General features: G+C 37.7%; 1 protein-coding gene and 1 long non-coding RNA gene across 6 annotated transcripts in view; one reads left to right on the forward strand and one right to left on the reverse strand.

Moving 5' to 3' along the window:
• Positions 1-4429: 4429 nt before the first annotated feature.
• Positions 4430-22984, reverse strand: part of LOC139128152 (uncharacterized) — a 35411-nt gene continuing 16856 nt past the window's right edge. The window contains exons 4-8 of the mRNA XM_070693989.1: positions 20446-20916; positions 19741-19820; positions 19427-19505; positions 16789-17082; positions 4430-7001 (exon numbers count right to left, since the gene is read on the reverse strand). Coding sequence (XP_070550090.1) covers positions 6154-7001; positions 16789-17082; positions 19427-19505; positions 19741-19820; positions 20446-20916 — 1772 coding nt within the window. The 3' untranslated portion in view covers positions 4430-6153. The remainder of the gene's footprint in view (positions 7002-16788; positions 17083-19426; positions 19506-19740; positions 19821-20445; positions 20917-22984) is intronic.
• LOC139128164 (uncharacterized) overlaps positions 5399-22984 on the forward strand; it is a 38286-nt gene continuing 20700 nt past the window's right edge. For 2 of the 5 annotated variants that reach the window (XR_011551207.1, XR_011551206.1), the window contains exons 1-9: positions 5399-5528; positions 6597-6689; positions 8649-8733; positions 9722-9803; positions 10612-10689; positions 12902-12973; positions 13383-13471; positions 13848-13934; positions 20048-20170. This is a non-coding gene — a long non-coding RNA (uncharacterized lncRNA). The other 3 variants (XR_011551209.1, XR_011551208.1, XR_011551210.1) reach the window with 3 other exon arrangements.

Here is a 22984-nt window from a genome sequence, read left to right on the forward strand (position 1 = left end):
TTCCTAGGCACACTTATAACAATTTTCTATTGAAAATCCAAACAAGAATTTGTAATCGGCTAAATGTGAAAATGATGAACAGAAAGATGAAAAAGTCAATCTTAATGTTGCAAAGGTGTTTGACAACAGTCAGAAAGTAGCAGGATAAAGTTCTGTTCAAAAGCCCATGTAGATTGACGGTCGAAATGTCACCTCTAAATCAGTCAACAGATGATACAACAGTAATTAACACAGGTAAATCACTGAAATCAGCAAATTTCTTTCAGTAAATCGTCTTATACTTTGGAATCTACGTTGGTATTGTACGTATTTTGCGCAGATTTTACTTCACAAATAATTTTAGGCTATATTAATGTAATTTTCTCATAAATATTATTATTATTATTAATCTGAAATGTAAGAGACGTCCAGATACGCTGAAAAACTTGCTGATTTCTTCGACTTTTCATCGGTAAGAGGTAAAATGTTGGAGTATATTGAAAAGGACTAATGTGCTTTGACCCTACGTCGAATTTACGATTTCGATGCATGCTAGGTGCATTTTTGGCGATCGAAAAAAAGTGTGTGGCAATGAAGTGACACCCCTTGGGTAATGTTAGGCTGTATTGAATTTGCAACGCACATGTATAGTTAGGCAGCAACGCACATGTATAGTTAGGCTGTATTGAATTTGCAACGCACATGTATAGTTAGGCTGTATTGAATTTGCGACGCACATGTATAGTTAGGCTGTGTTGAAATTTGCAGCGCATACTTTGTTCTTTTCTGCAAATAGTATCAACAACGACAACAACAAAATAACAACAACAATAACAACAACAAATTTACTGAGTCCGAATATATGTTTATTTATCTTCATTTTTAAATTTTAATCATCATCATCGTCATCATCAAAGATTGAATCCCCTATGCCCTACCGGTCCCGCCCTGCTCTGCAATGCAACGGCCGCCTTTTTCATAATCGGAAATGCCCGAAATCCGAGAGTGAAATATAAGTAATGACAAGCAAGATAGGCCTGTTGTTTGATATAATATACAAATGATGTTGACAATAGTATTTCAGTATCTTCTAAAATTTCACTTTTTTCAAAACTGTACATAGTCACTGTTGGGGGAACGTAAATTTAGTGCGCATTTCAACACTGTGGTGAATGATTAGTGTCAGCCCTGCACTCAGATAATAAACATACATCTGAACTTCGCTCAGACCAGATCTCTCGAACCAAGTGAAATATGGGAGTAAGTTTATTCATGCTTTGTAGTGACTGTGATAATTTGCAGCCCTCAGGCCGTGCGCTTGTTCCTACTGTCGTGTGGTAGGGCCGCGCGGCGCTTCACAGTCAACTTGACAGACGAAACTGGTGCTCGGCCCGAGGGCTACAATAATTACAATAGGTTTAAAACCGTGCATTATTCGTCTTTATTATATATAGTAGCAAGCGAACCTTTATTACAAAGCTCTTGTAGTAAAGTATAATACAATGTCTTTAATTTCAATTTACAAAGTGACCCTTCGATTAAACGTCGGGTGTCTGTAAATGTGGTAACTAGCCATAACGACCAGTAACGACCAGAAACGAGCAGTAACGAGCAATAACGACCTAGAACTAGACAGAACGAGCCAATAACGATCCATAACGAGCCCAAAAAATTATGATCTGTCCATACATTAATCTGCAAGGGCAGTTCCCGCCAATCTTGGAAATCCCGCCCTCTACGGCCTGTTTGGACATGGTGCGGCTCTTTACCAGTAATGAGCTGCAGCGTAGCAATTACAGTCAACAATGACAGGAAACAAGCAGTAACGAGCAATAACTAGCAATAAGGGGCCAGAACAAGATAGAACGAGCAATAAGGGGCGATAAAGAAGCCCCCCCCCCCCAAAAAAAAGATCTTTTCCCCAATGGATTACTCATGCTAAGGGACAGAAAGAAATTATAAGACGGGAGGGCTGATGTTTTTCAACATGACACTGAGGAAAAATAGTGAATTGTGAACTTCAAACGTGTTTCCATGAAAAGTAGTGACGCACATCAATTTACGTGCTCAAAAAAAGCATACCGTGAACCTTTTAAAGAATAGCTTTATCCTTTGAAATAATCAAAATAAAATCAAATAAAGTAAACAGTTGCACAAAAACCCTCCCTCCCCACCAAGGGGGCTGATTTCTTCCCCCTGTGGTTTTGTAAGGGAAAAATTGTTTATAGTTTATCCCTGGATTACCATGTGAAGTGAGGTTGTAGTTTTCGCCCGAAATTCACATCTTCACTTCCAAACACCACATTGTATTTGACAAACATTTACAAAAAGACATAGTCAGTATTGTATCGCAAAAAGAGTCCATGCTTTTCTCATAGATTGCCATATAGTAGCTCAACAGCTTGAGTAAAATTAGAGACAAATCATATTTCATGCACACACATGCACTTCTTACCTCCAAATTTCTATAAAATACATATATCAGCTATCAAACATATATAAATGTAGGGATGTCGCTTGTTTTGTCAGGGAATTTATCAGTCATAAAGTTTTCTCACATACTCAGCTCATACTACTGCACAAGGAGAAATGCACTCAACTATGATTGCCTCAATGAAATACAAGTAGTGTTTCCATCCAAATACGGATCAAGAGCACCCAAGACTCTGGATTTAATTTTTAAAATGGGGCCCTCCCCTCATAATCTCTCTCCAGTCCCTTACCATGATCACGGGCAAGGGTCAGAGTTCAGGCAAATGTGGTTTCATGAATGCAAAACGGATACTATGCGCGCTCAAGTTTATGAGCTGTCTGGGAATTGACTTTTCTGTCTTTTTTTATCAACAATACATAAATAAATGTGAATTTTTCTTTTTATTCGAAAAATGTTTATCAGGCTTCACTCGTACGCCACATGTTTACTGAGCACTGCCGCAGAGGTTTCGAGATTGTACAAAGCATGTCGTAGAGGGCGGGATTTCAAGGACAGGCGGGAAGTGCAGTTGGGAAGTGCAGTTGTAGTTCAATTTATGTACAGATCATTTTATTTTGCTCTTTATTGCTCGTATTTGGCTCGTACTTCTATTTCTTTTCTAGCTCGTTATTGCTTACTGTATGAGCACTGTTGCACAATTTTTTGGCAATACCAAATGTCATAGAGGGCGTGATTTCTAAGCTTGGCGGGAACTGCACTTGTAGTCTAACTTAGAGTCAGATCAAATTTTTTTGGCTCGTTACGGATCGTTATTGGCTCGTTCTGTCTCGTTCTAGGTCGTTATTGCTCGTTACTGCTCGTTTCTGGTCGTTACTGATCGTTATGGCTAGTTACCACATTTACAGACACCCATTAAACGTCGGAACATAAACGGTCACGGTGTACAGTTTGTATGAATGTTCATCCCTTTATAAACAAAATCTAAAAACAACTTACAGAATCATATACGGACACTGCAATACTTTGACTTATATCACATTTGATCTTGTGTGTAAACGAACCGTCACAGCAAAGACAGATACAATGTTTAGTCGAGTCGTGACGCACACTAGAGGAATTCGCTGAGCAAAATTTCATTCAAGGCTGTTTACGCAGCATCGTTCACGTTTGCTGTGGCATTCATTCACAAATTTTCAAATCACATCAACTTAATACTTTGATACACTGTAAGTCATAGCTACCACTCAGAGAATTGAAGTCAGTCACGTGGACTTGTAACTTTGTATACATAGTAACTTTACATCTGTCAATCATAGTTTCAATCAGAATGTCTAGACGCTCGATAAACTTCACTCCATATTGCTGTGCATGGATGGCTGTGTTTTACCGGTGTTATACGGCCCGTCACCACATGTGGTGGGAGGCCGTATAAACGCCGGTAACACACAGCCCTGCCATGCAGAGCTAAGCTGCAATCCATACAACGGTGAGTACCAATACACACAGTGTTACAGTACTCTAGAGCTGACTGGCGTGTCGGTATCTCAGTATCAAAATAAAATCTAACAACACAAATCTGAATTCTGATCCAACATTTTTAAATTGTAACCATATACAGACCTGCTTCCCCTCTCAGTCATGTAACATACATGCGCCAGTGGCCACTGTAATCTCATTATAAACACGTCTACGACACTGATGATGTCACTGATTTAACTTCAAAAAATAAACTACTTGTAGAGTATTCAGTGCCGCCTAATCCCTGACTATCAACTATTCGTCTTCGCAGTGTCTTACTAACTTGACATCATTGCTTCTGCAAGACTGTGGCGGCAGATTTCCAGTGTACGCAGTGTTTGGAAAACACGTTTATACCTGATATGACCCCAATTAAAACACTGATCTCATCAAAATCACAAGGAACAATCATGGCGAGTAAAGGAATATTTGGCCATTTTGTTTGGAATAAAAATGAACAAAAATAGGACAGATCAATAAAACATGCCGATAATAAACTTAACGATTAAAACTATTTGACTTTTATTTCAGATCGTTTAAAATTGACATTTGTACATAGATGTATAAAAATTAAAATCTGAACATACTCAAAATAAACCACTGTTTGTTTACATCCATTATTTTGTAAGATTATTAAAGACTTCCCATCAGACAAAAATATCGCCACTGCTACACTGTGGTACTAGTTCATTGTATTCAAACTACACAGCAAAATCTATAAAATACATTCAACTCTCTTCTAGGATTCAAAATACATTTAAAATTGTACTGGCAGACAGTGACAAATTAATCTACCGAACAGTCAGTCTATGCAAAAATTTTCAAACAACATATCTTTATTGTTAATACCTTAATTTCCATCAGTAAACAGCACAACAATGCATTGAAAATAAATTTCATATGTTTTTGTAAATTACCAAATGTCTGAAAAATCTGAAGAAATATAAATGATATAAATATCAGTGTACAATGTCATCATATTGCTGTTGTAGATATCAAAATCACGAGGTGACGCTCACCTATTCCTGTACACGTTGGTAAAAGTTGGATTGAAATCTAAAACAAAGATTTGTTCTCATGAACGTCACGAGAAATAAACGACAATGCCATAAAATGGCGATCTACGCTGGTGTCACATTTCATGTTTGTTTACATCTTACACACGTCTACGTCTGTGATGTAAGCGTCCTTAGTTACTGGTCTAAATTTTGATACAATGTTTCATACAGCATCAACCACTTTCCTAAGGACCACCGACAATTCTCACTGTTAAATCTGTCTAGAGTCACTATTCGATTTACAACAAAAGTAGGGATACAGAACGAAAGCATTGTGAATATTTCAAAGCTATACCCTTGAAAAGTTTGTACAATTGGTACAACGAAGTAATTACCTGAGTTGATCCAACTCGCGTGCCCCTCTCAACAAAGTGAGATCGACCTGGATACAACGCCCTCTACGTGCATTCCTGAACTTAGAATGGCGGTGATCGCTAAGGTTGAAGTCGTTGTTTATAAACCATAAATCGGAGTAATCTTCCTCCATCGGATGGAAATATCGACAGATTTCAACAAAATTAACATCATCAGATATGCAGGTATTTTATCTCATCTTATTTTGCACACACAATTGATATTCCGCCCGATATTTATGGCGATGTGATGGAAGGTGTATCTGTACTATTGCCTGTAGACAACCCCTTGTCAAAATTGATGAAAATTTTCAATAAAAATTTCACAAAATTTGTAAGATTCTTTCATCGGCATACAAAGGAAGTGAGCGACTGCATCTCTGAGATTGTCCGATCCAAACTTTCAATTTTAAAATGAAAAATAACGCCAATATTTAAATGTCAACAAACATTTTTGACCAATGTTGTCATTGGGGTATGCCGTGTACAACGGCAGTCAAATACCTCCATGACAAAATTGGTCAAAATTGTTGATGAAAAATCCACAAAACATCTCCGTTTTGGATTTCTAACATCCCTGAGATGGATCGACTGACAAAAATCACAATTTTTGTCAACAACTATATTTCTAAATTTGTAAAAATAACCTTGCAATCAACTTGTTGCCATGACATCCTTGTCAACAATGCAGCCAAGTCAATGCAATGCGTTCAAACTTCAACGCTCACAAAATTATTCCTTTCAAAAAATTCCTCCAAATTCTGACATTTTGATGTCATGTAGACATACACTTCATGTTGGTGTATTTTATCTACTTGGAAAATACTTTGATTTGGTCACTGCCTCTCTCTACAACACCAATTTTATCACCCATGACTGCAATGTACATAGGGTATCTCACATTACCTTCCAACAGATCACAGATCCACTTTCCATCACATCGATATTTTACGATTCTATCAAAGTTGTAACAAACATAAACATTATCATCTTCATCCACAGCAATGGATCCGTATCCCACAATGCTCCACTCTGATAGCTGACTTTGTCCGAATTGATGTAAAAAATTCAGGTCGCTGTCAAAACACTTGATGCATCGATTGCCACCGTCATAAACCATGATGACATTGTTGCTGTTTACAACCACAGACACCGGCCTGGAGAATTGTCCTTGGCCTCTAATTTGACCATTGACTTCTGCTAGATATTCTCCACTTTGAGTGTACTTGACCAGTCTATCATCTCTGTCCTCAGGTCTCACACTGGTGTCCGGAGAGGTCAAACTCAAAGTGACCAAAACAAAGTCATCCATCAGAGCTATGTCCCAGACTACTTTGATGTTTTCAGGTAGAGTAATTATTTGGATAATTTTACCATTTTCATCACAAACAACAATTTGTTTATTTTCATCATCAAGTATGAAATAGTGGTTGAAACGTGAGATGGCTACACTCAGTGGCCGGAATGGCTTTGTAAACTGACCATCAAAGCTTCCTATGACTTTGTCACAGGTATAATCTTTGTTCAATATCTGTACAATATTGTTATCACTGTCACACACCACAAGTTTATCACGGTGAAAGGCTAAACCTCTTGGACTCTTGAACTTTTGTCCTTGGTCTTTATGTTGACCATTAACCAATGTCACTGACCAGTCACCTGAAAGGTCAAAGGTCAAATCTGTGAAAATTATTGAATGCATTGTTGCACAGCTTACTTTTTGTTCTGCTGTAAAAAGAAACACTTTAATTCACATAATTTTTTCACTGCAACATAATTTTTTTAAATTCACATCGATTCTTTTAAGTGTAATATTATTTTTTAAAAACTTCTATCTCAATTTTTGGTCATTTTGCAAATTTACCATGGCAACATTTTCAACAGAAATACGCAAAATCAGTATTTTTGTCATACATTTTTAATTTCTTATACTAAATTTCCAATTCTTCCAATTGTGCATATTTGTGTATTTTAAAGATGTAGCTATCATGTACTGAAATACGAAGTCATACATTTATTACAAGTAACCATGGCAACATGTGTTTAAGACAATTGCTCAAAATATTTATTTTCCTGTAACTTTTGTATTTTATGTAGTAGGTCCAAACATTTTTCGCAAAAGTTCACAGATGGACATAAGCTTGTTTATCATGTATTAATGAATTAGTACAGGCAAGCATAACAAGTAACCATGGCAACATAAATGGTCAAATTTGCTTTTCTTCATAACCCTCTTGTTTGTTGAAGTAAAATGAAAAATCTTTCGCAAAAGTTGTAAGACTGAAGTAAGCTTGCTCATGGTGTAGGAATACATTACTACACTAGAGAATTATTAGTCACCATGGCAACAGATTTAATTCCATTTTCTCTAAATTATCTTTATCTTTATCTTTTTGCAGTTGAAATATAAATTATCCTGGAAATATTCACTGGCACAGAATGTAAACTTTTTCAATGATATGCCAATGAATTGAAACACTCTTAGAATGTTTGGTAGTATCCACGGCAGTGTTTTATAAATATCGCTCAAAAATTCTTATTTAGCCAACAAATTTTTAATTAGTGAACATTTTTAACAAAAATTCTGTGGTGTTCTCCTGCAGATTTGTGAGTGTGAATATAAATGTTGAAGTTTTAGTGAATTTTGTTTCAATTTTGCAGTCATTTTAACCAAGATCTTCTTCTGTACATAAATACATTAGTGCTATAGTGCATACAAGTAACCATGGCAACATAAGAGCTAAAAAATTGCTTTTCTTTGTACCTTATCTAGGGGTTAAAATATAATGAAAATTCTGTTAAAAAGGTTAAGGACCGAAGTAAACTTTCTATTTGTGTATCAATACATTAATACACTTGTGTGCTACTAGTAACAATAGCAAGTTTTATTCTATTTGTTTAAAATTTCATCATAACAGTTTTCTCATTCAAAATAATATGAAAATTCTCTAGTATCAATAGTTCTCATACTGTTGCCAAATTCCAAATGATAATTCAATGAATTGATACAGTCTTGGAATATCTGTTTTCCATGGAAACAGTTTCATGATTGTAACTCAAAAATTCTTATTTTCTTTTCACAACTTTTGATGTTCCACCAGACGTTTGTGAGTTGAAGTCATTTTTTTTAAATTTTCTAATAATTTTGACCAGAACTGTACATAAATACAGTTTTACTAGTTGATAGTAGTAATGTTATCTCAGTTCCTGGATCATTTACATATTCCTATAACTTTGGTAGAAACACACACAAATATTGCATTGCATTCCATAATGTGATTTTCTTCCATTTTAATGGTCACACAGATTTCAATTTTCTGAGATATCTGCAGTCTGGCATAGCATCACAGTTTTAGAGATCATTGAAATAATGTGTGAAGACAGGCTCTTGGTAAGTAACTGTTTCTTCAAAAAATCAATCGGCAATTTGCAATCTTTGACCTTTAATTCATTTTATCATATACCGGTACCTATGCCCACATCTCTTCATTCTGGTGACATTTACTGTAAAACATCAGCCATCATATTATATGAGAACTGTCTAGTTTCTGTTACCCAAACTGCACTTTTGGCTCTCATCCAGCTGCCCCCACACAGTCTTAGGAAATCCCATTCAAAAATTTCTGAGCAAAATAGTGCATTACCGACAAGAGCAATGCATCCTGGGAGCAACTGATCCATGACGTAATTATTATATTTTTAGACAAAATCATGTATAATATGCAACCTGTAGCTTCAACATGTTCAAGGTTATGCTAAAGTGGCTTTTGAAGTCCAGCCTTTGTAATAAAGTGTGAACTGTGAATTTTATATCCTGGGTCAGTTGTATTCTACTTGTCTATAAACTGATCCAAGACATAAAAGCTATGGTTCACGCTCATACTAAAAAGGGACTTCAAAAGCCACTTCAGCGTAACTTTGAAGGTTTATTTTTTCAGTGACTTTGTTTCAAAACTTGATAATTACAATGTAGATCACTTATTCCCTCGCCAAGATGCATGGCTCCAGTCCGTATTACACCATCTTGCTCAAAAAATATTTTTTGAATGGGATTTCCCCGAACTGTAATGGTACAGCCAGAGGAGAGCCCAGAAGTGCAGTCTGACCCCCTGGGTAACCTAGACTAGATAAATGTCGAGATAACAACAACAAATGTTTTCAACTTTTGAGTGTTCCTGAGCCACATTTGCAAAAAACAAAATGGCTGCCAATTTCTCTGCCTAAAGACAGCATAAACTCTTGAATGTTCTCAATGTCAGTATTTTACGAATTAATGTATATTCATGTCATATGGAAAGGTTAAGCTTTTCTTAGCTTTGGCAGTTTAGATTCCTAATAGATTCCTAAATTTTATAATTTTTTTTCTTTTATTCTACCAGCAATAATTGAATGAAATGGTGAAAGTTTACAAGATGTCAAAGCGTGATCACTGCAATACATGCATGAGGTCAAAGTTCAGAGGTAAGAGTTTAACACTGTCCTAGTTCGGTCAGTTGTCCTAGTAGTAGTGTTTTGCTTGGTTCCAGTCCGTATTACACCATCTTGCTCAGTAATTTTTTGAATGGGATTTCCCACACTGTATTGGGACAGCCAGATGAGAGCCCAGAAGTGCAGTCTGACCCCCTAGGTAATCTAGGCTAGATAAATGTCGAGATGACAACAACAAATGTTTTCAACTTTTGAGTGTTCCTGAGCTACATTTGCAGAAACCAAAATGGCTGCCATTCTCTGTCTACATCTATAAATCTGCACTGTGTAAAGACAGCATAAACCCTTGAATGTTCTCAATGTCGATCAGTATTTTGCGAATTAATGTAGATTAATGTAATATGGAAAGGTTAAGCTTTTCGCTTAGGCAGTTTAGATTCCTAATAGATTCCTAAATTTTTCTTTTATTCTACCAGTAATAATTGAATGAAATGGTGAAAGTTTACAAGATGTCAAAGAGTGATCACTGCATTCATGCAATAAGGTCAAAGTTCAGAGGTAAGTGATCAGTGCATTACATGCAATGAGGTCAAAGTTCAGAGGTAAGAGTTTAACACTGTCCTAGTTCGGTCAGTTGTCCTAGTAGTAGTGTTTGCATTCAACACATGGTTCAATGTGAACTACGTGGGGCAGTGACTAAAGTGTTCATATATGCTTCAACACAGGGTTTACAGCAGAGTAAATTGTAGCAGCTTGTGTTTGGAAGTGTAACAGAACACATGATGCAAACATGACAATTCCCTCAGATTCAACTCTGGACCTGTCTCTGTTAAATTCACAGATATCATCATTGATTTTGTTTTTTTATCATGGTGATAACTGCTCCAGAATTCAAGCATTCCTATGAACTTCAAAAGTGGTAAGTCACCTAACAGTAAAATGTCTTACCCTCTCAAGAAAGCAATACTCTTTTCAAATCTGTAGTGATAGGCAAACTGCATCAATATTATTACCGAAAATTTACGTGATGAATCATGGAATTTTGATGAACCGTGAAATAGTCCATATTTATGAAATGTGCACTCTGACCTCAGGTCTATCCCAGAATGCATCAATTCTGATAAAATGGGTTTGTACAAAATTCTTCCTACAGCTGATTACTGTTCATAACAGAGACAGGATTACTTGATCAACAAGGCAGATATTTATGAAATTCAACACATGGTAGACTGTGTTCCCATGTGATCAGAATTGATACATGTAATAATGATTACTTTCCTGCAGTCAGTGTGTTCATTACAGCTGTAGTGGAAGGTGTCAAGTGACTTCTTGTAGGTTTTTTACAACTTGAAAAAAAGATGGTGTCAAGTTTAAGCATCCTTTGTCAAAGACAGTGGTCTGTCAATAGTTGCTATTGTCCATGAAACCAATCACAACTGTAGTGGACTGCAGGTAACCATGGTGTTTACAAATTTATGTAAACAACTGATGCAATGGAATGCAATCAGCTCTCTGAATGGTGTAACAAAACCTAAAAACAAGTCACAAATAAACACCATCAATGACAGCTACATTGTACAATGTGCAATCTCACCAAAGATCTATCCTGAAGTCCATCAATACGTCAGTTTCAAGTTGTCAGGAAACGCACAAATTTTTAACATCGGTCGCATGGGAGCCCTCGAGATTTCGCAAAAAAGGGGGCTAAAATTTCAGTGATGGAGGGGTAAGTTGCAACATCACCCGTGAAGACGTCCGTAAATGAACATGAAAGAGCTAGGAGAATTTTTAAAAGCAAGGAATATTCCTCCTTCCAAAGCTAAAAACGCTGAGTTGGTAGAGCTTGCTGAGAAATCCATTGACCTTGGATTAGAAACTAATGTAAAAAATGTGAAAGAGGCCTTACTATCCAAAATGTTTTTGTGTCGAGTTTGTGTTTGATTCGTTTCGAATATCTGTTCCTACATTCTTATCCGATTGTTTGTGTTAATAAAAATGTTTGTTTCGCTTCGGATATTTGTAGGGAAGTTTGGATTTGTGTGTACGGTAATGTTTTGTTCGTGTGTGGAAAGCTTATGGCGAGACGCAGCCAGGCCTATGGTGTGACAAAGTTGATAGAGTGGCCCTTTGACGCTTGCGTTTCGAAACCGTGTGGTTTCTTATCAGTCGCAGTGTAGATTCTTTCCTTAGTTTGTGTTTGTGAAAATTTATTTTAATGCATTTTAGTGATCTTGCTCTTCGAGTAGCGAGGCAAGTTCCCGTTTTACATGCGTTGGCGAGACGCCGACATCGAGACTACGGCTGTTTCGTTTAGCGAGTACGTTGGTTGATCTGGAAGAATTATCGCCCTCGAATAATGTCGAATAATGTCGCTCACGCTTATGTTTTGGCGATGTGTCCGTCGAATTCGGCAGAAAATCACACGAAACGAGAGTTTTTGAAGCAAATTGAATACCAGGTATGAATTTTGAGAACGATAGGGAACGATCATCAGTTACATGATAGACGAAGGTCCTACTAATTATTGCCAGTGACTGCCCGTAGCTGCCCGAGGACTGCCCGATGAGCAAGTGGGCCAAATTTCGCCCATTTTAACACTAAGCCAATAGGTTGAACTTATAATATGCCCAGACAACAAAACCTGAAAGATGCCGGGCTTTCAACGAGAAAGACGTCCCCCAACTTGAATGAGAGATCATACCATTCAGTGCAAGGGGTGGTAGGCTGTCAGGCTGTACGCACTCGGCGAGGTTATTGTGCCACCTCTCGGACTGAATGGGTTGATCTCACTTCAAGCCGGCGACGTCCCTGGACCAACGTCTTCCGTGTTCCTAACTGCCGGAGAAAACATCAGGTTACACCAAATCAATGATATTTTTGTTTGGCTGGGCATGATATAAACTGAACCTATTGGCGTCTATAGTGTTAAAATGGGCGAAATTTGGCCCACTTTTTCCTCGGGCAGTTCTCAGGCAGTCCTCAGGCAGCTACGGGCAGTCACGGGCAGTGATTATATAAGTAGGACCGTAGACGAACTTGCTACTTTTCACAGTAAAATCGAACGTCGATGACATGGTGGCATAATCCCTATAGGAAATTGCCATTTGGTTTCTTGACTTTCTTTTTCTCAGGCATATGTACACACTTCGCAGAGGCGCAGAGTCCGAAAGCGGAATAGATGACGAACATGTGGAAACTGTTAGGTAACCAGCTAAGTTCACGTCGTATTATCCTTATCCTTGTCGATCTCAGGTGTTTCTCTTTCTGACATTGGGGAAAGAGTGGAAGGTCCCGCCATTCATCCATGGGTATTTATCAAGATTGCTGGCTTTGAAGTAAAAGTTTGGCATAGTCCAACGCTTACGGTGACAACAGAGCAGATGAAAGTAGACTAAACTTAGGTTATTGATACGGAGTCCAGAAAGTAGCCCTCACTTCCGGTCAAAGGAAGAGCGCCCCTAGTGGCGAAAGCTTAAAATCCTTGAATTACCACATGCCAGGTCTTATGGTAACTCGAAACCGACGTATTCTAATGATATAAGGTACCCGGTACTACCGGTATGGCACTCGTGTAACAATTTTTCTTAAAAGTTTACATTTTTTTTCTCTCAGATTATGGTGATACAGAATACCACTGTGAAAGTCTCCAAGACTTCAAATTATATTGTTGTGTGATGTTCTGTGATGTTAAAAGTTCACAGGTAAGTGAGTACATTAAAATCGGGATTTCCATAAGTTGTCATTCCTGACATGAATGAAGGCATGGCATGACATCAATGACCTTAGTGTGAACTGTAGTCAACAATCTGAGTTAGTTCATGTCAATACCGTAGTTTATATTTTTGCCTTTGCATGGGACAAGGGAGTACTTGTAGTGTGTCAGTTCAAGTTGTCAATCATCCCTACATGTCATAGTTTTTGATGTACTAAACACAGACATAGGAACGTTCTAATGATATCAGGATCTGACTGAATTAATTCATGGATATATTTTCTTCAGTAAAAGTTCACACATTTTGAAGAATTTTTCTGAGGCATTTGATGACAGTTCATAATAATGTTTCTATTGTTTTGTAGATTGTGACACATAGCTGATACAATGGTGAAAGTTTTCATGACTTCAAACGATGATTTCCTGAGTACCTCATTGTGTCAAAGTCAATGGTGAGTGAATCAAACACACTTTGTTTTACAGTAAGTAGATTTTCCCATCATGCAACTGCAAAGATGTTAGGGAGTGCTTTGTAGGTCTTAGAAGAAGATAATGTAAGGTACAACCTGAAAAGCAATCTATGATAGCAAACTGAGAGTCTATTATCTGGGACACTGTGCTTTTCAAATGATTGACACTTTTGCAGTGTAAGGTACTGTGGCTGGTATGACCCCCTGGGGAGGGGGTACTCCGAATATTTTTATGTGGGGGGTATGCCACTTACGTTGAAAATATCTAACCATGAATTAAAAAAATATATGACCCATTGTTAGGGATATTCTTGACAAAGTGGGGGAATTTTTAGATTATGAGGTGATTACGAAAATACCGCAAAGGATGCACGTGGACATTGGCTCATCGTATCGCCGGACGCGAAGCGGAGGGCGATGCGCGGCGCCAATGTCCCAGTGCATCCTTTGCGGTATTTTCGTAATAACCTTATTATTATACATCTTACATTCCTGATCGGGGCATCAAAATGTCGGAGTAGTGACCGTTTTCGTGCAGTGTCAACAATTTTTCTTCCGATTTTATCGCGCCAGTGTGGAATGCTACCTTGGACGCGCTTCTGCAAGTTTTGGAGTGTGTGCACTACACACATACGTACGTACAGAGCGCGCGAGAGACTTGTTCTGGCACTCGTCCAAGGGGTCCCTTGAAACCGTTCTACAGTGAACGCGCAGATACAGCCGCAGGGAATGGGGCGCCTTGAAACCGTACGTGTTACGGAACGGGCGCGAGTTCCGTAGGGCTTTTTTAGCACAAGCTAAATCCTATTGTTCTCGATGGTAGATGTATAATAAATTGTTTTACTGCATTTAAAGATCTCCTTGATTACTGACCCAGAATAAGGGATTTCTGGATGAAGAGTGACCCATGTTTAGGGATTGTTTTGTGAAAAAGTGTTCCATTCAGGCGGCACATGCCCATACACATTTTCATAGTGTGAAATAATAAGGAAGTCATTATGATCATGAAATCAATGGTTTATCCCTGAAAACCTAATATTGAATTTTGATGTTCTATGCACAGTGATATATAAAACGTTTTGACTAAAAAAGAGAAAACTTAGCCTCAGAAAATGTATATTTCTTCAGGTAATCCCTGACAAGTTATAAACCAATGTGATTGGTATTGGACAAACAGTTTCAGAGATGTCAGAGATGCATTTGTTTGAAGAAAATTGAGAAAAAATTGATGATGATCAGTAAGGGGTAAAAGTGGGTGGTACCTAAACATTTCTAAATGAGATAGTTGTTCTATGAATATGAAATGATGTTACTTTAACATCAAATCAAATTTTAAAAGTTCTGTATGAAGAGGGGGGAACCCCCCCCCCCACCAGGGTCCTTGGAAATGCCTGGTCAATAAAGCAAGATACATGTATTAGTATCTAGAAATGTAGTGACTACAAACGCTGCATCTGGCTTCAAACTATCCCTGTATTTTCTTGATGTAATATGCTTGTCTTTGTTGCATCTCTGCCTGCTAGAGGACACTAAACATAAAATATATAAATGTATGTTTGATGCACAGCTTTAACCCTTCAATTATTGTGCCGTACAGAATCACTTTCCCAAATATGCCAAATTAGGAAAGGCAGTAAATATGATCCAAAACGTTGGATATAATTTTCAACTACTTGGCATGGTCAGTAAAAACCTGGTGTTTACAGTATCTGGGTTTTCAGGGGCCTTCAAATGTTCAAGCCCTTGTTAAAATGCAACAAATTGGAGGGATTATGCCTCAACTTTACCTGATTGTGATTTGAACTTGACAGGATAAAGATTATACAGTCAAAAACTGCTGTTATGGTCACCCCTACAGATCAGTCACAACCTTACGTAAACATGGTGACTTGCGAAGTGTTCGTCTAACTTTCCGTTGTTTCTGTTGCACAGAAATGTTACGACATACATGTATCTTACGTCACTTTGTAGCAGTCAATGTTCCCGGCCCTCAACAGAACAGGTAACTCACTATGTGGTTATACTCAATTTTGGTACAAAACCTGTTTATATTGGTATAATCCATGCATATCTGACTGAATGTCATCTGTCAAAACTGCTTACACTAAATTCAAAAAATGTGTATACTTTTACTGATTATATGCTTGTGTCATATGATTTTAAAGAGGCACATGATATTGAATGGCGATACATTATTGTCATCGTCTTCTGAATTCACTAGTCAACACACCACTTACACTGAAGCCTGAAGGTTATTCCACAGCCATCCTGTATAAAGGGAGGCCTGTGACCTCCATATAGTGGTCACTTTTTCTTGATCTTATGCATGACCATTATACATACACAACTTTGACTGTAGATGTGACATGGACTTATTATTACAGCACTTAATTTTGAGTTTGGAGTTTCACTGTTTGGGACACATGGATTTCTTGACTGTGAAGCACAAGTTGTTTTAGTCGAAAACACAACACCGAAGGATGTGCAGTCGATTGCTGCATGTTCTCTTATCATACAGAACGTTAAAATAAAAATACACTGTAGCAGAACTTTCACCTCTCTAAATTCTTTTTTCCCGGTTCACACATATGATTGGCTCAAAACTTTGCAGTCTGGATCAACAATGAATATACCGGTATGCCTGCCTTTCCTTCAGCAAGTCATAGACAAAAATGAAACTGAATAGTTGCATTTTCGTCAAGTGATTCTTTGTGTTTAACACTAAACCTTCGGGCATAACAAACAAGAAATCTGTGCGTGTCGAACAGTGAACCTCCTAAGTCAAATGACAAGCGCAACTGTAATCTAAGACATAAAATCAAACACTCCTTAATACCTTTCCCTCCTTGTTTCTTCAGATCAGATTGTTCCAATTGATGTTCTAATTCTGCTACTTTGTCCTGAAGTTCCTTGATCAGCTTCTGGTTCTGTTCAAGTTCACTCTGTAATTTCTCTCTCTCCATACTGTTCCCAATACGTTGACTGACCAATGACTGCTCAGTGCTCTCTAACTTCTGTGTCAGTTCCTTACATCTCTCTTCCAAGGTACCCTTCTCTTCCTTTGCCTCCTTCAGTTGAGATTCTAGAGTTGCCCTTTCCATCTCAGATTTAGATTGGATGTCTTCAGTGGCTGACAGCAACAAAAAGTGGACACATTTAATTAAACAAACAGTAAGTGTGAAATACTTATATTATCACATGCATAAGCCATGTTTATCACCTCTAAACAATAAATACCAGGATTTATGCTTTGGACATTCACATCAGGACAATTAAACCATGTCTATGTCATACATTTAGGTGCATCATAAGTTTTTTTGCGTCAAATTTTTTGATATGCTTGTCAATGTAAACAAATAGCTCATATTTCTCGCATGATCAAAATTTGTGTCAACGTGAACATTTCGTACTAAATCAGTCATAATTATTAGAATACGACAAAATACATTAACTTGGCAGATTTTGAGTCCTTGTGTTTGAGTTTTGTTGCCAACATTGGGGTTCACATTCGTATAAACCCCACTGCCACCGGAACTTTTGATGCACAGAGTACACTTTTATGTGGTAGACATACAGTTTCAACTCCACTGCAACAAGGGAACCTGGACATGTGGCCTTCGTTCAGGCCACATGCTGAGCCTCCAAAAGTTGTGTAATGAAATCAATAGTTCCATAGACTACATACGACAATAATAATCCTCGAGCAATGAAAACAGAAGAGTGTAATGCCTGCATATTCCTAAGGAATTATGTGAATTGTTTTTGGAAATAATGAGCCTGTAGCTTGTCGCATTGCTGTGGATTTAATTGATTGAGGTAGAACATGTCTTGGAGACAGATTGTCGGACGTACTCCATTTAATCTACAATTCTTTCTGATCTAACACTTGTTGGGGCTCATTTTAAACGTCTTGGAGAAAGAAAAATATTCAACATCATTCTTAGTTTTTCAAAAATCCAAAATTTAATTCCCCCCATAGAGTAATAACACAGGAATTGCGGCCTTTTGAATATTTGAATATCGCCAAATGTTTGATAACTCGTATCGCTAGTTCAAAACTTTGCATGGTAATCCCAGATTTTCATTGTTGTTTTGGTAAGAGAACGGTCAAAAGTCTTTAACTTTTGAGGCACAACTACCTTAAGCATTGAAATCTGAGGGTCAGGTGTGATGTTACAGGCTGTCTATGCTTTTGAGATTCAGAAGATTTTTGTTCTGGAAAAACAGCATAACTTTTATTTGAGGTAAATTTCTAGGCCTATGCTATCTTTGGAAATCGTGTATAACTTTGCAGAAGGTACGTGCTGACAGAGAAGATGTCTGGCATTTGCTCCGTACACATCGGTGAATGCCATGTTCCTCGGTCAAGCAAAGCACAACCTGAAATGATTGACAGCTCTCCAATGACGTATTAATATTACCCCAAAAGTTGTTTAAAGTTTAAATGTGGAATTGTTATGGAAAATTACTTGTATTTTGAAAAAAATAACGTATTCTAGCTTGGCTTGTGAATATGATAAATATATTATTTCCAAATATATTTTCTTCATTTAGGTTGGAAAATACAGTGACGTAATATGAGGTTATTACGAAAATACCGCAAAGGATGCACGAGGACATTGGCGCAGCGTATCGCCCGACGCGAAGCGGAGGGCGATGCGAGGCGCCAATGTCCGAGTGCATCCGTTGCGGTATTTTCGTAATAACCTTATTATTATACATCTTACATTCCTGATCCTGGCATCAAAATGTCGGAGTAGTGACTGTTTTCGTGCAATGTCAACTATTTTTCTTCCGATTTTATCGCGCCAGTGTGGAACGCTACCTCGGACGCGCTTCTGCAAGTTTTGGAGTGTGTGCACTACACACATACGTACGTACAGAGCGCGCGAGAGACTTGTTCTGGCACTCGTCCAAGGGGTCCCTTGAAACTGTTCTACAGTGAGCGCGCAGATACAGCCGCAGGGAATGGGGCGCCTTGAAACCATGCCGTACGGAATGGGCGCGAGTTCTGTACGGCTTTTTTAGCGCACGCTTAATTCTATTGTTCTCGATGGTAGATGTATAATAATAACCATGTCACCACTCATATTTGACTCATGGTTGCACAGTCATTACATCACTCCTGTTTCCCTTCGTGAAGAACGAAGAAAAATATTTGGGAATAATATCTAATTATCAGTATTGGTATCGATGAGATGGTAATATTCTAATTTTAACAATATCAGTATCTTCTAATTGTTACATGCAAATGGATGCATGAATGGTTATCTTCAACAGACTGATTACCGTACATGTCTAGGGTGAGTGTCAGTGTGGCCAAAAATCAGAATGGATTACATGAGAATTGATATGTCATAAACTCCTGGGCAGATGATTATGGATACCAATCAGAATTTTGATGTTGGGTAATATTTTATTTGAATATCCAGTGATCTCAATGAGAAGTACAAAGATAAACCACAAGTACTTACATTGTCCTTGTTCAGTCTGAGAACTACCATCAATTCTTCCTGTAACCATTGTGTCAGATTTCTGACCAGTGTCTTCATCCTGAGATTGTTTATATCAAAGTACAACAGTAAGGTATATTTAATAGCCTGTACTTTCATTGGTTTCAATGAGATCAAGAATTTAATTTTTTCCATGATGAATAATATAATATGAACAACTCATTGACACATTTTAAATGTGTCATTCCTGTGTAGAAATTAATCTATACCGTATCTCTCTTCATTGATAATAATTTGAATTGAAATCAGTACTTTTGTAATAATTGTAAACTTACATCAATAAGTATCTCTTCATCATCTTCTCCCTCAATGACATCATGATACATTTTGACAGGTTCAAGTCCACCTCCATCTCCTGAATGAAAATAAGGATGTGAGTTAAGACACCTTGCTGCTGTAGAACCTCTGTGAAATACCAGTTAATAGTTGTTACAAACGTCAGAGGTGTATCTAGGATTGATTATCCTTAATTCAAGTAAAAGTGTTATAAATAAAGTGTATTTTATCTAAAGGCAGATATATTACGTCTAACATGGCTATGGTTTACATATGAACTGTGCAGTCTCTTGTTCTCTTAACCAGATTGAGAAGATTGACTGACTTAGGGATGCTTTCTCCAAGGAAAGAGAATCTACTGGTTGGATTGATACAGCTACATTTCCGCAAACACCTGTTTTGACTCAAGCAGTGCTGAAATATCATAAGGTAGGGGTTTTTCAGTTTATTATGTCTGAGATGTCTCATATCACTTAGTGGACTTTCTTCATGAAATGTGAAGAATGCATTCAGTGATAATAAAGCGACAGTAAGTGAATGTTATCATCATCCAATTGTCAAAACTTGAGAAATGCAACATATTTACCACAGCTATTTATATAGAGATATAAAATTTTCTGTTTAGTGAGGTACATGTAGTTTCACCATTGATTGTAAACATAATCGTAATTTGCTTGTTAAGGTATAAAACACGGCAAACTTACTGTTTATGAAGAACAGTTCCAGTTCATCAAATCTGGCTTGGTCATATGTTGCTTTCAACTTGAGTTGTAATCCAACTTTGTCAGCCTCCTCTCTCATCTTATCAGTTATCAATAGTGGTTCAAATGAGTCAGGAAAACTACCAGATAGACATGTTTGTTTCAATCTGTACAAGTTATACAGAGTAGGTAGGTCAAGTGAGATTGCCAAGGAATCTCTTTTGGTACTTTTGGTCACTGTTCCTTCACCAAAGCTATTCCTGCAGTTGTGATCTACTCTTTGGAGAGAAGTGTTATTTGTTAGAACCTCACTTTCAGTTTTGTCAAGCTCTGCTTGGATCTTCTTCCATGCTGCCTTCGATTGTTCTTTTTTCTCCCTGACACTCATTGTTTGGGATTGTTTGTCAAGATCACTTATTTGTTGCTGGTAGGACTCTTCACATAGTCCAACATGCACCATGAGGGCGTCTGAATCTGGTGTAGAGACCAGATGAGAACATCATTTAGTTAAAATTGGCTGTGTAGTGAAGGTCAGTTCACTCTGAAACAGACTTTGTGGTCTTCATTCACAAACACTTTTTACTCAGTGCTTAGAATTTGGACCTATGAGTGTGTTTCTTTGGTCCCATTGGGAGGAATATATATATAATTATATGGATTGAAACACACTTATATATAATATAACACATATATGTGAAACACACTTAGACACACACACACACACACACACACACACACACACATATATATATATATATATATATATGTAATCAATCAATCATTATTTATATACCGGTACATGTCACTTGAATATGTTAAGCTGTACCCAAAAGTGAGGCAAAACAGAGTTACGTGTACCTGTACATTGTATCACAGCCGAGTCAGAGTCTAGTTGTATTTAGACTCTTGTTGCCTTTGCATTGTATGAAGTTCTTTGGCAAAAAATCATGATTTGCCGGAAAAGAGGTGTACATGAGAATTGCCTGGCGAAATGTACGGAGATGGAAAATCAGGAAATCTTTACCCTACACATACCGGTGCATTTAACACGTCAGTTACCACAAGCTGACAGGCTTTGCTGCTGTATCAACAATTACAGTGAAAGCCTACTGTGAAACAACACTATCATTCGTCTGTTGTTTGCCGCAACTTTACTACAATTACTGATTCTGAAGTAAATTTTGAAACATCTTCACAAACCAATTACACAAGTTTGATACCATTTAGATCAATGTCACTGTCCATTCTTATCTACGAACCATAGTAAAATATTCTCCTTTTTACTATAAATACCATGGCAAAATATTAACCATTATTCATCACCTGTACTTTCTGTAATCGTTGTTAAATCAAATGGTGGTGGATTGCTTGGTTTGGTACTGATTTCTGTCATCCTCTGAGTTTTGTGTTTGGTCTGGTTTGTTTTCATTGGACCACTTTCATTTCTTTCAGTCCTTCCAAGCTTGGATAGTTTGTGATGTCTACTTTTGATTTCTTTTCTCGGCATCTTAGGATTTCTTGTTTTGTCACTTTCATTCATCTTTTTCCTTTTCCTGTGATGTCCTTGTTTTGTTTGTCTTTGTTCCTTACTGGCACTTTCTTTTTTCAGTAATGTCTCACTCTGTTGGCTGTTCTTAGAAGTTGTTTCTTTGTCACTGACTAACCAAGATTGTTTTGTAATAGTGTCTGTTGTCTCCACACCTCCTGTATCTGAACTCCCAGGCTGCATTGCTGTGTCTTCACCAGTCTCTGTGTCAGTGACCGACATCCCATGGTGCACTGCTGTAGTGTCTGTAGTCTCTTTATCTTCTGTGTCTGACATCCCATGGTGCACTGGTGCAGTCTTTATAGTCTCCTTATTTTCCATGACTGACATCCCAGCCAAGGGAGGGTGCATTGCTGTAGTCTCTGTACTCTCCATATCTTCCTTTTCTGACATTCCATGGTGCACTGCCGTAGTCTTTATAGTCTCCATATCTTCTGTGACTGACATCTCATGGTGCACTGCTGTAGTTTCAGTAGTCTCCTTATCTTCCATGACTGACATCCTAGGGTGCATTGCTGTAGTCTCTATAGTCTCCATATCTTCCATGACTGACATCCCAGGGTGCATTGCTGTAGTCTCTGTAGTCTGTCTATCTTCTGTTACTGACATCCCTGGGTGCACTGCTATAGTCTCTGTATCTTCTATTACTGACATCCCATGGTGCGCTGCTGTAGTCTCTGTAGTCTCCGTATCTTCTGTGGATGACATCCCATGGTGCAGTGCTGTAGCCCCTGTATCTTCTGTGACTGGTACACCACAGTGCACTGCTGCAGTTTCTTTTGTTTTTATTCCTTTTGTTGCTGACATCCCTTGTTGTGGATCTTTATGTTGATCAGTTCCTTGTTCCTGCTCTTTTCCAGTTCCTCTTTGTTGTCCTGAAATGTAATTTGTATACTGAAAATTTAAAGTAAAAATCTACAATGTTTTGTCTAGTGCAACATGGCTTATATATCTACTGTATAGCTTATTCTGCTTATTCATGGGTAGATTATAATA

This window comes from Ptychodera flava, unplaced genomic scaffold (assembly GCF_041260155.1).
Source record: "Ptychodera flava strain L36383 unplaced genomic scaffold, AS_Pfla_20210202 Scaffold_45__1_contigs__length_1260105_pilon, whole genome shotgun sequence".
Classification (NCBI taxonomy): domain Eukaryota; kingdom Metazoa; phylum Hemichordata; class Enteropneusta; family Ptychoderidae; genus Ptychodera; species Ptychodera flava.